Raw genomic sequence first — 21,563 nt, 5'->3', positions numbered from 1 at the left:
AAACACGTTCAATTTTTTTACATATTTTTTTATTTAAACTAATTACTTTTACAAGTTAAAGAAAAGGTTTAGAACTCGATACATAATTATGTTCGTTCACGTTCTTGTTCTTCATGATGTAATAATAAGTCCGCTTACACCCGCACAATCCCCTCTCGCAGATGACGCTCGCTTCCCCTCTCTCTCTCTTTCATGTGCAGTGTGGTGCGGTGGCTAAGGTTTGATTTACCGAACACCGTTTCTATAGTATGCGTACGGAACATGCCGCCCGCCTTGAAAAGCATAGATTTTCAACAAAAAATTAAAAAAGTTTCAATGAAACTAAATGTCCAATCATTTAAAACACTTAATGATTGGGTGTAATTAGATCTATTTTAGTCTAGTCGTTGTTACCAAGAGGTAAAACACAGATTTTTGTTTTTGCACGTATTGTTATAGTACCATTTGGCAATCTCACTGACACAACACGCACAATATTATCTGTTCCTCGATGCATTTCAGTTACTCTTCCCAAAGTCCACTTCAGCGGTGGTAAGTTCTCCTCCACGAGAAGGATTAAAGATCCAAGTTCCAGGTTGATGTTGGCACGAGTCTTCCACTTTTGTCGTACTTGAAGAGAATGGAACTAATCTTGCGACCAACGTTCCCAGAACTGCTGATACAATTGCTGCAGTCTCTGATATCTTGTTAATAAGGACATTTTTACATTCTTCATGTCTTGTTCAGGTGGCTCAGTAATCGTTTCATCAATAAGAAAATGGGAAGGGGTTAAGGGCAAAAAATCTTGAGGGTCATTGGATAAAGGCATAAGTGGACGAGAATTTAAGCATGCCTCTATCTGAACTAACAAAGTGTACATTTCATTAAAGTGCAAAGATGCGTCACCTATAACTCGTTTGAGATGGTATTTCGTGGATTTGACAGCGACTTCCCATAGACCTCCCATGTGAGCCGAACGCGCTAGAATAAAGTGCCATATTATCCGATCTTCAGCCAAAATTTTAGAAATATTTTTGTTGTGTCGAATCGTTTAATAACTTATACAATTCAATAAAGTAGTTGTTCGCTCCTACGAAATTTAGTCCATTATCTGAGTAAATGTCGTGAGGTTTGCCACGGCGTGAACAAAATCTTCTAAAAGCATTCAAAAAGCTGTTCGTAGTTAAGTCTGTTACAAGCTCAATGTGTATTGCGCGAGTCGCAAAACAAACAAAAATACAAATATAAGTTTTTACTAATTTACTTCTGCGTAAAGTTCTTTCCTTAAGGATAGGACCCGCATAATCGATGCCACAATTTAAAAAGGGTGTACTAGGTTTTATTCTTGCGGATGGTAATTCACCCATTAGAAATTTACATGGGGTAGGCTTTGCTTTATAGCACCTAATACAAGACCTTAAAACTTTTTTAACGCAATTTTTACCATTTATAGGCCAAAACTTCAATCTAATGATAGAAAGTAAATTTTGGTTTCCTGCATGTAAATTTTTTAAATGCTGATCTATATAATTATCTCTATAATTAATAGTTCTGTAAATGTATGTTTATAGGGTGCTTATGATTGAAATCAAGGTCCGATTTTGATAATCTACCACCTACTCGTAATATTTTTTCTTCATCTAAAAAGGGGTTTAAATTGAGAATTTTGCTATCTTTCTTTAGATGTCCATTGATTTTTAAATGTTGGATTTCCTGTTTGAAGCTTGAGTTTTGAATAAGTTTAATTAATATTTTTTCTGTGTTATTCAATTCATCAACAGTCAAACATTGGGATTTATAATGAGAAAGCTTTAAAGATTGATTCTTAAACCTAAATATGTACAAAATGATTCTTAACAACTTGAGAATGTACAAAACTTTAAAAAAAAAAAAAATCTTGATTATGTTCATTTTTTAAAGTTGACAAAGAAACTGTTTGTAATTCAGGCAAGTCATCTACTACTTCCAATTCGTAACTGTTTTTGAATTTTTCTCTTCTAAGAAATTACTGGTCCGTTAAACCATACTTGATTTTCGAATAATTCTTTTGGGCTTAAACCTCTCGAAATTATATCTGCTGTATTATCATTACTATTTACATGCTGCCACTCGCTGATTTTAGAGATTTCAGTTATTTTTGAAACCCTATTCGCTACAAAGGTTTTTAAGTTGCAAGGTTCGATTCTTAACCAAGACAAAACAATTGTTGAATCTGTAAAATAAATTGATCGCGAAATGTTGACATGAAGAGTATTTTTTACTTTGTGAACTAATTCAGCTAATAAGTGAGCGGCTAACAGCTCTAATCGAGGTAGCGATTGTTTTTTCAGCGGTGCCACACGCGATTTAGCTGTAAGTAGTTTTATTGTTTTTGTTTTATTTAACAGTGATCCCATATAAATACATGCCCCATAAGCTTTCTCTGAGCTATCACAAAAGCCGTAAAGTTCTATTTTCTGTACTTTGGGTAATAAAATATGTCGTCCTATTTTTATTTTATTCAAATAGTCAATTTGAGAAATAAAGTCTAACCAAATGGTTTTTAATTCACTAGGTATCTCTCTGTCCCAGTCTAATTTTAATATCCAAAGTTGCTGTATTATTAAATTTGCTTTAATCATAGCAGGGCCAATTAATCCTAATGGATCAAAAATCTGACTGATGACTGAGAGAATTGACCTTTTTGTAATTATATTGTCTTTAAAATCAAGTTTTATTGAATATTTTAATAAATCGTTATCTGAGTCCCACATAATTCCTAAAGTTTTAAGTTCTTTTTTATCATTAAATAGAACTAGTTTATCATCGCTACTATCACTGTTTTGTAAAATGTAATTAAGGATATTCTTGTCATTGGACGACCATTTACGTAAATGAAAGTTCGCACTTGCAAAAATGGTACTTATTTCATGAAAAAGCTGTATGCATTCCTCTTTCGTATCTAAACTTGTCAGCAAATCATCCAGATACATACAATTTTGTATAATTTTGATGTTTTAGGAAACTTGTTTTGACTTTGCAAAGCCAACTCTTCCAAGCACCTCGTTGCTTGAAACGGTGCACTTGACGTCCCGTAGGTTACCGTGTTCAATCCAAAGACTTGTGTAGGCGATTCTTGAGATACTTGCGGAAGATTGAATAATAAGATTGAAGAATTGAGTGTTAATATGGTTATTTATTATTGCCCTACGATGGTCATATCTTTTATTTAAAATTTCCCTAGCTAGCTATAGAATAGTTGGAATCAATAAGTTCAAGCGATTCTACTAATTTTGCTGCGTCGTCTTTCAAACAAGATTTCAATACTAACAACTTATTAATGTCTAAGATATCTGGTCTACTATCAACGCGAATACTTTAATTTCTCACGTTCGGGGTATTTTTTGTATTGCTAGGAGATGTATTTTCTTGAATCTGAGAAATTAACTTTCTTGCGTTTGAAATACATTTATAAAAACAAGATTCTGTTTCCAACCTAAACTCTTTCTGAGAAACATCTAAAAACTCTAATCTTCTTTGAATTTGATCAAATTCTGATTGGTCTTCCTCGACACTTTTTAATCTACATTCTATCTGGAACTTATCTACATTTGAAAAATCTTTATTTTGTTCTGTTTCCAGAAAATCTATGAACCTATCTAATCTATCGGAAATAACTTCTCGCGCATGTAAATTTTCTCTTATTTTTATTTCGTTCGAGCAATCACTAGCTTCTTTTGATTTTTTCTTGTTAGACATTTTAATTTATTAAAAATTATAAATTTTTTACGTTAATCACGTTCTATTTAACTAAAGATAAGATAAAATGGCACGATCCACCCTGTAAAACTTAAAAATATAAGAATAGAAAATCAATAAATTCAGCGATTCAACCGGACTATAGGTTAATGACGTCACGCTCAAATAAATCTCAACAATCTAACGCTACGTTCGAATATTATTATTTCAGTACAATTAATAATACCAGATAAAGCATGCTTAATGGGACAACAGGAAGATAGGATTTGATTCTACAAGGAAAATTGATAATTGAAACGATCTAACCTGATTTTAAACGTCGATGATACAATGGCTGCCATAACCACAAACCGCTTCATTCTCATCGGGCTCGAAGTGACCATGAATATTATTGGGTTGTTTTCTCGAAGGACCACTCATCCAGCTATGAAACACGTTCAATTTTTATACATATTTTTTTTATTTAAACTAATTACTTTTACAAGTTAAAGAAAAGGTTTAGAACTCGATACATAATTATGTTCGTTCACGTTCTTGTTCTTCATAATGTAATAAGTCCGCTTACACCCGCACAATCCCCTCTCGCAGATGACGCTCGCTTTCCCTCTCTCTCTTTTTCATGTGCAGTGTGGTGCGGTGGCTAAGGTTTGATTTACCGAACACCGTTTCTATAGTATGCGTACGGAACAGCACCAATGGTATGATCTCCAAATTTCTTGTGCTAAATTGAAAGCAAGTATTGACATATACAGTAACAACAACTATAAGATAGAATATAATTCAGTCAGTCAAGAGTTCAATATTACTGCTCTTAAAACCAGTCAACAGATTTTTAATGTATTAATTTTGTTTAAAATATTGAATAATTGGTTATATTATCCAACTGTTTTGCAAGAAATTCGCTTTAATACATATCAAGGAAGAGCTAATTTTCCGAAGTTTCGGATTTCATTAACTATGGCTTTTATTCTCCTCTTACGACAACCCTTAGGTGTCCAAGTCATAATAACATATTGAGCCATCTTCAACACAATGTTGACCGCGGAGATATAACAAAGCACATTGAAATTTCATATAATGTATAAATATTTAGTTTTATAATTAATTTAAATACAAATAAATTAAAAGCAATATCTAATATTAAAACTGTAAACATTAGACATAATGAGATAGATAGTATGGATATAGGTGACTTAGTTCCGCAAGACGAATTAGAAAAGTTCGCTAAAATGTAAATAGACCCAAAAACTCGATGGAAAAAATTATTTTAGAAAGAATTAATAAAATCGATTTTACCGTCAGATAAAATACAAGTTGTTTATCATTCTGCCGTAGAAGCTAATAAAATTATAGCTAATCCTATATTCAAAGCAATAGGTCTTGTTGCATACTTTCCAATTTACCTACCACAGAAAAAGATCTTATAAGGGGAATGAACACTTATTATTTTAATGAAGTGCTATTAAAAGCAATAAAATCAGTTGTTCTTGTTAAATCATTGCAAAAAAGCTATTATTTATAAAAAAAATTAAGATGGCAATACAGTTAAAATACCTAAGCAACAAGTTAGAATAACATTCGATAAGTTAGAAATACCTGAACAGATGTGAACTGCTTCTTACTAATTTGAGAATGAGAGTTGGGTTTACAATGCATACAATATGTATTCAAATTTCAACAAAAATTCTCAGTTATAATTTCGGAACGGTTTTTATATCTTTTTTTACCTCTGTATAATGGGTACATAGTGGTGGTGCGCGTAGCCGATCGATAGTTCTAGCCGTGACACTGGTTTCGTAGCGTCAAAATTGAAGCCGAGATTTGGTGGCGCACGCCGTACAGTGGAACGACTAAGTGGAGATACCGCGGGACCTAATATTTTACACTTTACAAGATAATATTTTATATTTTTTTATTATTACGTATTTTTAGGTATATGATAAATGTTTTAAATATTTATTATTATTTATTTTATTGGAAACGTTGAGAAAAATGTTTTATGCAGATCCTTGATGATTCTTTTATCACTACGTCGTCTCTTTCAATGCATTCTAACCATCTTTTCTTTTTATCCGGTTCATTGGGAAAACGAAAAATGGTAACTTTCTCGGTATCTTTATAATTGCTTTTGCACCCAGGGCTATGTGGTGCGTCGCCGAGCGGAACATAGGAAAACCCATGTAAATTTTAAGGGGGTCAATTATTGGCTTCCCTATACATTTTATAGAAAAAATGTAAGATAACTTTTTGAAGAGACCAATCTAGCAAACCCTTGTGCAAAGTTTCTTAAAATTTTAATAAGCGAATCTTGAATTATTCAATTAAATGTAATTGCAAAGTTAGCAAATTTTCGGTTCAGGTAAAACCAAACGGGTACCAGTAAAATGAATATTGTCACTGACGTGAGGAAAAGTGTCAATAAATCAGTGAAAGTCGATATTTGAAAACAAGTATGAATTATTCAATCGACGAAAAAATAGCCATAATTAAGTGGCATTATGCGGGAAACAGTTTTAGAGCAGTATCTGAAATGTTTTCAGTTTATTTCCCCTACAAGCCCATTCCGTCTATTTCAACTATTAAACGTATTGTCAATAAGTTTGAGTCCAAAGGTACTGTAATAAATAATTGTAAATGTTCAACTCAGAATATCAAAAATAGAGCCGAAGAAAGAGAGAACAAGATGGCGCTTGAACAGACAAGACGTGGTGTTTGTCGCTCTTTAAAAATCCTCCTAATTAGTGGTTTTAAAGGTTTTTTTTTTAAACATAAGTGATATTAGGGGTAAAGAGTAACCTCTTTTGACGACTGACCTGTTTTTGTGTAGTGTGTGTTCTGTTTTGTGCCAGTTTTCTTGGTTTTTTAGCCAACATCGCTTCCCGCCAAAATATGGGTTTGTCAACAATTTGTTTTTCACGATAAATTTCTATCGGATGTTGCAGAAAAAGTAGCAGCATTAATAAGAGAAAAGTTCGAAAAACAGCTCGAATCCCAAAACAAAGAAATATCAACCCTAAAAACTGGATTACGTCAGCTACAGGACGAAAACAATCAACTCCGGTCCCAGATAGAGAATCAAGAACAAATCATGCGGAGCAACAATATTGGGATTTTTAGTTCAAAAGCTGAACAACACGAAAACATCCGAGAAAATGTATTATCCCTGCTAAATAATAATCTTAATTTACATATCAATACCACCGAATTAAAGAAATGCTACAGAATTTCGCAAAGAATTCCTGGCCGTAAACCGCCAGCAGTGCTTGTGCGGTTTTCAAGTGATGATGTTCGATCGGCGGTACTTAAAAATAGAAAAATGCTTAAAAACACTGGTGTTTTCATTAAAGAAGATCTGACTAAGACACGGCTGACTTTATTAAATCAAGCAACGAACCTTTTTCCTAACAAATGTGCGTGGGTGTCAAATGGCTACATTTATGTCAAAGCAAGTGATGGTTCCGTTCATCGTGTGAGTTCTGAACGTGATTTAGTGGGGCTAAAAAATAGGCGTGAAAAGGACTAATACATGTGAATAAAATGACAGGTACTTTCGTAATTATTTGGTTGCTCAAAACTCTTGTTCTTGGATAAATTTGCGACAAGCTAACTTCCTAAACTTCTTCGTTACCTTTTTTTTTCTTTTAACCCTTTTTTTTTATAATCTTTGTTACATATAGTTTTTTTTCCATAACATCTCTTCAAACGCACTATTTAAGTTTTTTTTTCTTTTATTTTTGTTTTTACTTATTTACTCGGGTTCTAATATATACATTAATTTATGTCCTTGGTAAAGGTTTCACATATAAACTGTAGGTCGCTGTTGGCTCATTTTGATGATTTTTCTGCGAAATACTGTTCAGGGTATTTTAACCTTATTGCAATTACAGTATCATGGCTGACTCGCGATATTAATAGTGATGCTGTACGCATCCCTAATTACCAACTAATAAGAAATGATCGACAAAATTATAGAGGTGGCGGTATTGTTGCCTTTGTTCAGAGCAGATTAACTCATGAAATTCTTATGTCTGAAATGTATGAATTTTTAGAAAGCCTTTGGTTAAAAATTAATATTGATGGTGAACCGTATATTTTTGAAATAATTTATAGACCTCCAAATTCTAATATTCAAAGTTTTTTCTTAACATTAGAGGAAACACTAATTGATATGTTTTCTAGTTTTAACCATATAACCTGCCTCGGGGACTTTAATGTTGATGTTTCAAAAGCTTATGACAGCCATGCACGCCAATTAATATCTTTGTGTGAGACTTTTAATCTAAAGCAGGTTATAGCTGAGCCGACTCGTATTTTTAATGGCACCAGCTCTATTATCGACCTTATTTTTACTAATCAGCTAAATGTTTTGAAAACTGGCATTATTTACTCTACGTTTTCCGATCACTTTGGCATTTTCTTTGAATTTAGTGGTAAGGTGCCGGAAGTGCTTCCTAAAGTCGTGACCTATAGACCCCTAAAAAATATAAACTTAGATAACTTCCAGGCCGATCTAGAGGCCATTCCATTTCATCTTATATATGATTATCAATCTATTGACGACAAAGTAAAATTTTTAAATACCAACCTAATAAAATTGTTTGATACCCATGCTCCTGTTAAAACATTTACAGTGCGACAAAAAAACTCTCCTTGGTTGACAGACAATATAAATTTTTTTCAAAAACTAAGAGATAAAGCGCTAAAAGATTTTAAAACGAGTACATTGCCTGTAAAGTGGAAGTATTACAAGCAACTTAGGAACTATACCACCACAGCCGTTAGAGCAGAAAAAAAAGCTTTTTATAGAAATATATTTAGGAACTGTACATATGTGGAAAAATGGAGTGAATTAAGAAAAATATTACCTTGTAAGCAAAAACAGATTCCTGGAGCTTTTAAGAATACCGATAATTTTAACAATTATTTTGTTGACAGCAGTAAGGTACCTAGCAGCGATAATAGTCAGGAAATAATTAATTTTTATAAAAATAATTCCTTGCCCGTTTCAAATTTATTTTTATTTCGCACAGTGAGTTATAATGATATATGTTCTATTTTATTTAGCATTAAATCCAAAGCATTTGGTATCGACAATCTTAATATAACATTAATTCATATGTGCTGCCCTTTTATAATACCTTTTATATTGCATATAATTAATAAATGCATTGAAAGCAGCTATTTTCCCAAATGTTGGAAAGAGGCCTTTGTGATGCCATTACCAAAGGTAAATAATCCAACAGATTTTAATCAGTTTAGAACCATTAGTATTCTGGCTACATTTTCAAAAATTCTTGAAAGAATTTTTGAAAATGTAGTACCTGTTGGATCTCGTTCGGAGACGGTACACGGTCTGTGCACACTGTAATATTTATTCTTCCAGTCGAGTGTATGCAGTCGCAGTGATATCTGAGTTTTCGGGTTTTATATTGTCCGTATTAACCCATTATTAGATCAATTTTTTTAAAGAGTATTTCTAAACGTTTGACTAAGTGTGTGTAAATAGTGTGATACAAAGTATAACTGGTAAGTAATGTATGCTTTTAACGAGTTGTAAGTAGAGCTTATTTGCAATGGAAATAATCTAAATAAATCACTCTGTTTCAGATTACCACACTGCGGGTAGACATGGATGCCCTTGTGCTCGGGGTTGATGGTACCAAAAACGTGGTGGATGTTAGTGAACTACGTGCATATAAATCTAAGACTATTAGAGTGGGAAATCGAGTTAAAATGTTGTTTAATAAGAAGTGGTATTGGAGACGTGTCCTGGTTGTTGAAACCATGGAGGAAAGTATTAGCGACCCCGAGGACAACATTCCGCTTAATAAGTTGAAACCGATATGGAGCAAGAATGATTATGTAAATCCACTTTTTACATTAGTTAAAAAGAAGTTGCAAGTAATAACTCCTGAAAAAGAAACCAATGTTCCGCAAGGCGATACGTCTCATTCTGCGCAATCGCGTAGTCCGTCGCCATGTTATGACTCAGATGCTGACCCGCCGTGGGGAGTGTGCGAGGTTGCTAAATGTAAAGGGGAAGTCTGGAGCTCCTGTCACCGATGCCTTATTTTACTTTGTTGGAAACATTTTATTAAAGACCCAGATACTTGTTCTGAAAATCATAAAAAAATAAATAAAAACCCAAAGCAACTTGTCGAAGTTACTCCGCCCACAAAGAGTCAAGAACAAGCACGTCCCGAATCATTTTTAGTTGAGGGTACAAAGAAAGAAGGAAATGTTTCAGCAAAACAACCAAGGATTAATAAACAAAAACTTGCCAGAAAAATTAGAGATTTGGGCAAAGAATACATTAGTCCTTTTACGAAAAAACCTGTTTCGTCCTGATTAATCAAAGAACGTTGTGATTCAGAAAAGTGTAAGAAGTTTGGCAAGCAATGCATCATGATAACTGAAGAAGATAGAAAAATAATTTTTAAATATTATTATGAACTTGGTGTTTTGACGCGGCAAAGGGAGTATCTTATACGACACATGGACAACAGAACAACCAAAAGAAAAACTACTAATAAGGAGTCAAGAAGACAACAAAGTATAGTTTACGGTTTAACAGCATTATCTGGAAAACGCTTGATAGTTTGTAAAAAATTATTTTTGAATACCTTATCGATTTCAGAACGTACAGCCAGAACTGCTTTAAGTAAGGTAAAAGAAGCTGGAATCTTGGAAACAGATAAAAGGGGAGGAAGACATAGAAAAAAAGGCGACAAACAACGAGAGGAACTTATAAGAAAGGAAATGAGTGATCACATCGATAGATTTCTCAAGATGGAATCTCATTATTGTCGTGCTAGCACGACCAAGATGTACTTGCATCCAGATTTGAATCTAAGGAGAATGCATGGTATCTATCTAGATGAATTAAAGAAAATTGGAAGGATGGAAAAACCAAGTTTTCACACCTATAGAAGACTAAAAATTTGTCTTTTCACTCACCAAAAAAACATTTATGTTCTCTTTGCGTATCCTATAGGGAAGGCAAAGAAACCGTTAAAGAGAAACTAAAAACTCGCTATGATATTCATATTGCCGAAAAAACAAGGGTTCGTTTACTGAAACCCCAGTGTAAAAAAAAAAGCCATAGAAGATAAGTCCAGTGTGTGTGGTGTTTTTGACTTACAATAGGTGATTTATGTGCCAATTTCCAATGAAAGCGCCATTTTTTATAAAAGTCGTTTGGCTACATACAATTTTACATTTTATAACATAGCAACGAAAGAGTGCTTTTGTTTCGTGTGGAACGAAGCAGTCAGTAAGCGTGGTTCTTCTGAAATAGTATCCTGCGTATCACAAGTTCTGGAATATTATAGTAAGAAAGGTATTCGGAATTTTTATTTGTACCCAGATGGATGTTACGGCCAAAACAAGAATTCCATCGTCGCTTCTATGCTGATTCCTTCCATAAGCAAATTTCCCACAATAGAGGAAATCTCTTTACGTTTTTTTGAAACAAATCATGGGCAGAGCGAAGGAGATTCAGCCCACAGTGCTATCAACAGAGCTATTTCCAAAGCTAGTAATATATTTTTGCCTTCTCAACTATACCCAATAATTAGTCTGGCACGAACAAAAAGACCTTACAGGGTTATTCCAATGCTGTTCAGAGACTATAAAGATTTTAAGTCATTGTCAAAAGACCTTAGAATCTTAAGTATTAGAACCAGTGAACGTGGCAAGAACGTTAAGTGAACGTTAAGTGAAAAACTGCCTTTACCATTTTTATGCCGACGATGCTCAGTTGTATTACTCTTTTCTGCCAGAAGATGCTAAAAATGCGGAAGCAAAAATTAATCAAGACTAATATGAGATATTTCTTCAAAGCATTTTCTAAAATTAAATCCTTCTAATATCGTACGGGTATTTTGTAAGATACGCCGAAAATGCAATATACATTTGCACCATTGGTATAACAGTTACAGATACGCCGCTTCGTGAGATCAAAGTGAGTACCAAAGCAACTTGTTTTGCCGGCGTAACTATTTTCTGAAAATTTTGTTAGATACGCCACTTCGTGAGATGACCGACGAAATGATCTGGTACCAAATGGATGGTTGCATGGCCCATAATGCCCGTATGGTTAGAGAGTGCTTGGAAATGTCCACGGTACCGGATACTTTGGCCAGCCAGGTCACCTGATCTTTTACCGAATGACTTCTTTTTGTGGGGTCATTTAAAAAGTGTCATTTATAAAAGTGTAAAAATTGAGAATCAAAACCAGTTACAAAATGCTATTTCATTAGAATGTAATAAACTTTTCCAATATCAACTTAGTAACGTAAAACAGAAATGAATTTTATGATCGGTTAGGATAGTGTTTATAAAATTATTTCTTTAATCATCGATAATAATAATTGTTATTGGTTTAACTTCATCGCTATATTAAATAAAAGTTTAAATAAAAAAGTAATGTTAACGTGTCTTACTTTGAATGTATGGTTGTGAGATTAATAAAACGAAAAAAAAACATTTCTTGTATTCGGCTGTACGTCAGATTTGATAAAGCCTTATAACAAATTGTTTGCCGGTGGCTGGTGTCTGGTTTTACCTGAACTGAAAATTTGTTAATTTTGCAATTATATTTAATTGAATAATTTAAGATTTGCTTATTAAAATTTTTTGAAACTTTGCACGAGGGTTTGCCAGATTGGTCTCTTCAAAAAGTTATCTAAAATTTTTTCTGTAAAATATACAGGGAAGCTAATAATTGACCCTCTTAAAATTTATATCGGATTTCCTATGTTCCGCTCGGCGACGCACCACCCGGTATATTTTCCTTTAACTAACAACGAGATTTTGGCTTATGAAAAGCCATTATCATGTTGGAAGATAAAATCTTGCCCATAGACTACACCAACCGATGGCATCATAACATTGTTCATGATATTACAATATCCTAAGGCATTAAGCCTTCCCTGCACTATTTGACACACGCCTGGTCCGCTAAAACTAATCCAGGCCCAAACGTTTATACTAAAACGTTCACTTTGATTAGTCTTATGTGTATATCTTTTGTCATATCTGGTATTAGAAGGCCTGTAAACGCGCATTTTAGACGCCATTATTGCACTGTTGAAAGGTTTTTTCATCCGAAAATATTACTGTTTCCCATATGTTGTTGTGGAGTGCATATTGATGAGCAAATTCTAATCTTCTCTGTTTATTTGCTTCAATCAAAAATACTTTATTTGTTGCACAGGAACTTTTAATTTCCGAATTTATTATCCTACTATCAGCTGTATTAGCAGAACCAGGAAAATGTGGGTTTTCTATCGCCTTTATTGCTGCTTTAAACGGATTGTTTCTTAGAAAGCCAAGTTACTCTTTATATTAAATGTCATTTGAAATTGTTGGTCGATTAGAATCTGAATTTCTTACAATAGCTCCATATTCTACAATTTTTACCTTACCCAAGGAAACGGTATTTTTACTCATGCCCAAATCTTCTGCGATCCTTCTTATAGGAACTCCATCTATCAGACGAGTGTATATTATCTCTTTTTGTTGAAGGGATAATGCGACCATTTTAAAAGAACGATTTTGTTGACGCGGCTGTCACAAAATTAAATTAACTTTGACATTATCAAATTTTATTATTCTAATAGCCCAAGAATTTGCAAGATTTTGCTTTACCAGTTTTTTTTTCGGCATGGTCGTACGTTTTGATTTCTTTAGGGAGACGGTTTTCTGTTAAATTCTGACGCGTAAGTTTGATAATTTTAGTAAAGTTTTTAAATTAATATCCTTTATAAATCTTTTAAGTAGAGCTAATGATAGGTTTACTATTAGTTTATTCAAATTGGAATACATATTGTACGCACTGCAAATCGAATCCTCATTCTTCAATTAGTAAAAACTGTGAGAAGTTTAAGCTACAAAAAAAATCAAATTAGCAATGGCTAACCTTAACATATCATTTAAAGAGGCAGAAAAATCTATATCTTCGATTAATATCTTTTAAGTCTCTATAAAATATTATAAAATAAAATTATACGATTATTATTTATTAAATTAAAGATGACTCGCATATCATTGTCTAAAATTAAAACAGGGCCTTGCTTGGACTCCAAGGCGAGAAGCATTTGATAATGCTTAAAATTTTCAAAATATAGCCTATACTTTCCTATTTAGCAGTAGATGTATAAGAATAAATAAAATAAATTAACATTTAATACAGGTATTAAAATAATTAGTATAAATATATATCCATATTATATGTATCTTAGAGAGTTAGATACACGTTTTTAAATGATTAAGTGACCCAATAAGTTTCTTTTAAATCCATTTGAGATACAAGTGTATAGGTGGCTCTGAAATAAGAGACAATATACATCATTAATGCACCTTGTTCCGCTTAAAACTAGGACCTTCTGGTTAATGTGGTTAAAATTTTCAGTGTTCAACTGGCAGCAGCCAGACCGGACCAAAGGGCATCTTGCGTCGGCCTTGAAGGCGGCGCCAGTCGAAAACTACCCCCACCCTTACTCCGATCCAGAACCTTACCAGCCATCGTCGTTCCTGGCGTAAACATTTTACAAGCCCAATTGGGAAACTATGGAGGAAAAGTGAATGGTAAGTCACTTATTAAACCACTTATGTTTATTTATAGTGTTCATAATTTCTTTTTTCAGATGCAAACAGTTTACAAGTTCCAAACTGTCAAAAATCCGGCAGGTTATCATTGGCTCGAGTATCGTTTAGCCGTGAGGATCCCGCTAGTCTCGAGACCCGTCGCAAGTCCGCTATTAGTAGGTTATGTGGGAGTGGTTATTATGGACCGGAGCGTAGTGATGATGGCGGGCTCATGCTCAGGTAAATTTATTTTGCGGCATGAAGCATATTTCACTCAATCACTTTCCGAAATTTTCAGGGTGCCATCACCGCATGTGGTTGCAGCGAGGGCGTATCGCATGCAACCCGCTTCGCCCCAGCCCGGCACGTCTACGGGCGCATTTTCTAAAATCAGCAAATTACTTACCCCCGGCAGTTCGAAAACTCAAATCGTCATTGACGATTCGAACGTCATTAGGCGACTTAGCTGGGAAAGGTAAGTTGATAGCATTTAATTAGGCTGACCCTAAATTTGTTCATTTAACGCCTAGTTCCACTAAGAAGTTCTAACTACTAAGTATGCCCCTCTGGAAAGTTTTCCTATCCGAAGTTTGATTAAAAGTCGCTTCATTGGACAAAGCAGAGAATTGAAACTTTGGATATAGCTATTATGGTTTCAAAAGGGGTTTTATGGATAGATAATCGGGTTTCCTCAATTTTTCCCTAATTTATTCAAGATGATTTGGCGAAATGGGAAATCTCTGTTAAGCACTTAATAGAAATTCGAACTTTTCTATTTGGGACCGGGTAAAGCCGCAGCTCAAGCACCTTAAAGCCATTTCGGTTTTTAACGGCAGGAAAAAGCATTCAGAAGGGATTAAATTACTTTTTAACGCTTCTCCGAGAAAACTAATCATTATTTCATATTTAACATTGCATCATAATTGCAGATGCACAAGAAAACTAGCGTTTTGCGGCTTTTCAGCTAAATTATTAATGTTTTATAAGGCCTTATATGGTTTGTTCATGTTGAAGGTAACTTGAATAGCTCAATAAAAATAATTAGGTTTTATAAGCAATTTTAATGACAAAATCTAATATTGTGCTATAAGGTCCCCTAGTTACCGTACACTGATGGCGAATTTATGACCCCAATCGCTGTGTAGGCTAATTAAATAACATTAACTTCCACTACGTTTCTTCTCAGAAATTCACTCCAAAGTAATAAAATCGACAACAAATCATTTAAGAAACATCCACGAAACTTAACCTTTGAATGGGTTTCGCTTAAACACGACAGGTCGTCAATCTTTCCAGATGGGTTTTCCGGAAATTTCCGGTCGAGCCCCACATAAACACGTAATACTTTTCGGCAATTAACCGAATGCTTCTTATTCCAATACAACAGAGCACCACAGAAATTAAAAAAATATCTCGAGCCCGTGTGCCTTTTCGAGTAAAACTTAAGTGAAATTTAGCATAAAGTTACTATTTTGCTAGTTAACAAAGAAGAAAACTTTTATGGGTGGTGGATAATTAAAGGCTGTTAAACTGGTTGTATATGAAGCAGATACACTAAAAAAGGACACATTAAAGCCATTCCAGTTTTTAATGACACTTAAAAGAGTATTAGAAAGAGATTATATTTCTTTTTATTGCTTTACCTGAGAAATAAATTTTTATTTCATTGCGACATGACTTGGAGTTTGTGACTATTTTAGCAATATTTTTAATGTTTTTTAAAGACATTTTACTACATAATGAAGGTAACCTGATTAGCTTAATAAAAATAATGAGCTTTCATAGGCATGTTTAACAGAAAAATTCAATATTAATCCGTGCTGCTATATGGTCTACTATTACGGGCTCTTGATTGATGATATCTAACTCTAATCGCTTTGTAAAGTAATCAATCTAGATACTCACTCTAAAGTAATAAAATCGACATCATATCATTAAAGAAACATTGACCGAACTTAACCTTTAAATGAATATCGCTTGAAACAGCCAGGTCACCAATCTGTCGGATAGTTTTACCGGAAATTTTCGATCGTGCCTCACATAAACACGAAATACTTTTTGGTCACAGGCAATTAACCGAACGCTTCTTTTTCCCCGTTTAATAATTTATTAATCCATTCAGAGGACCAAAACTACATTTTCTCAACAGCTGTTTAAAGAAAAACAAGTGCTCTTATTCAAAAACCATGCAGCACCTCGAAAACAAAAAAGAAATCTCGAGTCCGTTCGCCATTTCAAACTTGAGTGCGATTTACATCAAGTTGCTATTTTCCTAGTTAAAAAAGACGGAGATTTTTGTGAAAACTAGTGGATAATTAAAGGCTATAAAACCGGTTGCGTATAAAGCATTTACACAAAAAAAGAACTTCGAGGCAAGAGAAATGACTTTTTCAGGAAACTTAATATGTCCCAACCGTACTGCATAAAGCCTTCTGGTTTTGTTTGCTTCTACCCGGAGTTGACATCCTAATAGAGAAAACTGAGAATTTTTATTTGTATCGAGTTGCAATTGCACTCGAAGTTTTTTCTATTAAAATGGAAATAAAAATGCTTAAATGCGGCAAATTATTAACTTTTCACCCACGATTTAATTAATCTGATTTTATCGGCTTGCGTGGGATTAAACGCCCTTAAAAATTAAATTACTTTATTAACACATTTTTTGAGATATCTGCCTAATTTATCACCTAAGAAAAAATGTTAATTAAAAATGAAAAATGCGACTCAAGAGGCATAAGAGAAGCCGTTATTTGAGTTTTAATTTATTGTGAAATCTTGTTTTGTACAAAATTTTATTTTAGGAGGTTGCAGTGGCATATATACCTTTTTATTAATATATGGAAAGGAGGATGGGTCGGTTCAGTGAAGACTTAAAATGTTAATTTACCTACATACTTACGATCACTTTATCAATAATTTATTTAAAATGATTTAGCAAAATGGATTTCTTTTAACACTTAATAGAATTCGAAATTTTCTATTTCCAGGCAAAGCTGCAGTTTAAATATATTAAAGCCATCCATGTTTAAAGCGGGAAAAGGCATCATGAAGAGATTGTATTTTGTCCTAACGCTTTACTCAGGAAACACATTTTTATTTTATATATATACAGTGCTTTAATTTCAAAACGATCCACCCTTAATAACGTTTAATTATGCATTTACTGTCTAATTTACTGTCTGCATCTAAGTTCTGTCAATCACCTCCTCACCTCCAGCTAACCTCACTTAAATATGTCAAATGGGAACCCCCGTCGTGTGATACATCATAGTAAGGAGCGTAAAATTCTCTATTCAACGGTACTAAAAAAAATTAAATCGGTAAATGTGTAAGCAAATAGTTAGCGAAAATGTCTTGAAATAATGAATATTTTATTTACGCCAAACTTTGGTATGTCAAATGGCTACCCCATGGTGTGATAAAAAAGCCTATTTTCAAACTCCTTACGAATATTGGCAAGGGTCTGCCCGCTAATTTCTCTGCATTCTTAAAATATTCTAGTTTTTTAAATCTCAATACTCTCAGGTGGGGTTTTATAAACTTTGCTTTTTAAGTAGCCCCAAAGAAAAAAGTCTAGTGGGGTTAGGTCCGGAGACCGCGCAGGCCATTTGATTGCACCACGTCTGCCAATCCACTTTTCTCGAAAATTTTCATCAAGCCACTCTCGAACTACCAAAGTGTGTGGGAGCTCCATGCTGCTGAAAATGTATATTATTTTCATTCAATAATATAGCACCATGTTGATCTACTTGATTTTCCATACATTGAATGATGGAAGGGTATATTGCATTTCCTTAAAGGTTTAAATAAATTTCGCCAGTCAAATTTTCTTCCAAAAAAATGGCCCGATTATTTCATTCCCATAAATTCCTGCCCAAACATTGATTTTTTGGGGATATTGGGTATGGCCTTCCCGAAAAACATGCGGATTTTCATTATCCCAGTATCTACAGTTATGTCTGTTCACCAGGCCATTAAAAAAAAAGGTCGATTTGTCACTGAAGCAAATGTTCTTCAATAAATGGGGATCGTCGTCAATTCGCTGGCATATCACTTCACAAAATTGAATTCTCCTATCAAAATCATCTTCTCGGAGTTCATGAAGAATATGAATTTTATAAGGAAAGAACTTTTTTTTTTTTTTAAATTTATGTACGGAACCAGTGGAAATATTTGTTAGTTTTGCGGCCTTTGGTATAGACAAAGTTGGATCCATAGTAAATTGTCCTAGTACTTCAACTTGGCATGCTTCATCGACAACTCTATTTTCATATTTTTACTTATTGCAAATCGATGCCGTCTCTTCAAATTTTCGTATCAATTCTAATACGTATTTATGGCTCACGTTTTTTAACTTGATACCTTTCATTAAATGCTCTCGCGGTTCTGCAAGCACACCGATCTTGAGCTCCATAAAGGAAAATTATTTCTATTCTTTCGGCTAGCGTATACACCATTTTATTAACTCACTGTTTTAACTAAAATTGAAAAATTGCATGCGTCAAACTGACAGTTTTACCAATAATAAATCGCCTGCTTTTTAAAAAGCTGCTGCGCCTTAGCTGGAGGTGAGGAGGTGATTGACAGAACTTCAGTAAATGCATAATTAAACGTCCCCCTGTATATCTAATTTGACGCGTTTTTCTGGATTTTTTTGTGAAAGAAAAATCCAGTATTAAGACTGAGAGTTTTGACCCTAATCGCTGTGTAAACTAATCAATTTAGATATTCACTCCAAATTAATAAAATCGACATCACATCATTAAAGAAACATTGACCAAACTTAACGCCTAAATGAATCCAGCCGAAACCTGGTAGGTCGTCAATCTTCTCAACTGGTTTGTCCAGAAATTTCCGGTCATACCCCTAATGACGAATTACTTTTCGGACATTATATTTACATGACCAGATGTGAAAACTAGATTTTCCCAACCGCCGTTTATAGAAAAACAAGTACTTCTATTCTAATACAATCCAGCATCATGAAAATTAAAAAGAAATCTCAAGCCCGTGCGCCTTTTCAGGGGAAACTTGAATAATTTTTAACATGAAATTTACTGTCTCTAAGTGGGAGATAGGAAAAGAATAAAATTTTGTGGATACTAGTGGATAATTAAAGGCTATAAGACTGATATTTTAACTTAAAAATAGACACTCTTTTGTAAACAACGAATATATTATACCCTAAAATGATACATGCTTTAAATTAAATTAACCTGCCTCCTGATTTTTAATAATTTTGCAGTTGTAACTACTTTAGCCAGCGTATCAGCCACCTGATCTTCAGTTTTTAAAGACAGACTTTAATGAAACCAATCTCTTTCTTCTTTTTAATAAAAAAGGATTTAATGTCTAAGTGTTTTATTCGCCTATTTTCAGGATTATTTGTTAATTTTATAGCTGATTGGTTGTCCTCGTGGTTGATAAATGGTTCATTTAACTGACAAGAAAAATATTCCATGTCACAACTCTGAGGGTGTTTTGGCGCTAACATGACTTTTTGTCACTCTATTTAATACAAAGACCACAGTATTAATTGCTTCAGTCCATAACAACTTGGGTCAGTAAACCTGTAGAATGTAATAATGTACTGGTTGCCTCCAGAATACTGTGATTCTCACGTTCTATCCACCCATATGTTGAGGAGAATAAACACATGTACTCTCATGCTTAATAATCTGTTTGTCTAAAATTGCCTTAATGTCGCTATTTACAAACTGCAGTCCATTTTCAGACCTAAAAATTTTCTCCTTATTTTTACTTCAATAGTTCGACATTACTTCAATAGTTCGACAAGCTCTTGTATTACTGTTAACAAAAGGTAAATTATGTTGTTTAACATGAGCCATCTTATTATGCCAATCTAAAACATTATCCACGACATTTGAATATCCCACATCAGTAATTTTAAACATTATTTTAAAAAGCTTACCCTGCCTTCTCGCAATAGCTCTTACTAATCCATCCATGTCTACAATTTCACATTTGTCTGATTTCATCCTTAGGACCTTGTCCAAAACTTTTCCTACTTTCAGCAACATACAACACTTTCAGTATTTCAGCTCAGTTCGGTATTTATCCACTCTGTTCCATACTATGCCTGTAATTTAATTTTACAAACACCTTTAACCTCCAAGCATGAGCCCTTTTCCATTTTTACTCTCCTAGTTCCATTTGTTGCTTCCATAAATTGGAACTGAACTGAACACATGTGGTCACTCGCCCCGCTATCCAAGCACCAATCTGAAGAGTCTAATTTGGCATCTTCTAATAATAATAAAGTCGCTGGTGTATTTATAATGTCAAGAATACTCATAAAAGCATTTGACATTGCACCATCTTGCAAATTTTCAGAACCTCTCTTTCCTTTTTCATTCCTCTTTTTAAACCAGAAATCTTATAAAATGCCCCTGTTTATTACAATAATGACATTTGGCTCTACCTTTTTGGTATCATCTCGAGACTTGTAAAGAAGACAATTTTCTTTAATATGGCCACCTTTTTGCAAAAAAAGCACTTAATACCTCCTAGACCCGAGTTTTGTCTCTTAAACTTGGCGAAAATAGCATCTGCATGAGGTTCTTGATTGAGTGGGTCTTCCTTTATCAATTGCTTGTGCATTTCCATGCTGATATAAAATGCTTATCTGGCAAAAACATTAGAACCTTTGTAATAATCATTTCCTTTCTCAACTCTTTACCTAAATGTTTCAATTGATTTCTAATGTCCTAACTGAGATATATAAAAGTCAGTCACTCCACAATTTTTCTACTCCAGACTAAAACATTCTTGGTGCAATAAATGGACACTCACCTGAGATTGGTGTTCATATATGGACTTTGGTTTTTCCCACATTTCAGATGATGTGGAACGGGGTAAAACATGATTCAGTATTTTGTGTGTCAACCTTGAAACTATTACCTCTTGAGCCTTTGCATCTTTCTTGTCCCATTCTTTCTAGTTAAACTTGCTGGCCTTTGTGATTCCCTTGAGATAACCCTAATGAGTCCTTTGGACTTCAATGCAATGTGAGTCTGGACATTCCAACTGATCCAGTTATCACCTATCAATTTAGCAACTGGCACTGCTACTGTTGCCTCCATCGTTTTATCGTATTTTTTTGTCTTTTAGCCCGTCACTACTTCGAAATCACTGTATTACTATTAAACTCAACTGCTCGTTCCTACTCGTATCGATATTTAACAATAACGATACCACTGTCCCCGTACCTATATCTCTAGTGGCTTGCTCTTAGT

At 33.9% G+C, this 21,563-nt stretch overlaps 1 protein-coding gene across 2 annotated transcripts in view; it reads left to right on the top strand.

Moving 5' to 3' along the window:
• The window catches only part of LOC126738206 (ankyrin repeat and fibronectin type-III domain-containing protein 1), a 495,291-nt gene that overhangs the window by 246,747 nt on the left and 226,981 nt on the right, over window positions 1-21,563 (top strand). For both annotated transcript variants that reach the window (XM_050443423.1, XM_050443433.1), the window contains exons 3-5: window positions 14,132-14,307; window positions 14,367-14,547; window positions 14,606-14,782. In XM_050443423.1, the coding sequence (XP_050299380.1) occupies window positions 14,132-14,307; window positions 14,367-14,547; window positions 14,606-14,782 (534 nt within the window). The remainder of the gene's footprint in view (window positions 1-14,131; window positions 14,308-14,366; window positions 14,548-14,605; window positions 14,783-21,563) is intronic.

The sequence above is a fragment of the Anthonomus grandis genome, chromosome 1 (genome assembly GCF_022605725.1).
Source record: "Anthonomus grandis grandis chromosome 1, icAntGran1.3, whole genome shotgun sequence".
NCBI lineage: Eukaryota > Metazoa > Arthropoda > Insecta > Coleoptera > Curculionidae > Anthonomus > Anthonomus grandis.
The sequence above is the reverse complement of the archived record's forward strand: the minus strand, read 5'-3'. Positions and strand labels throughout refer to the sequence as shown.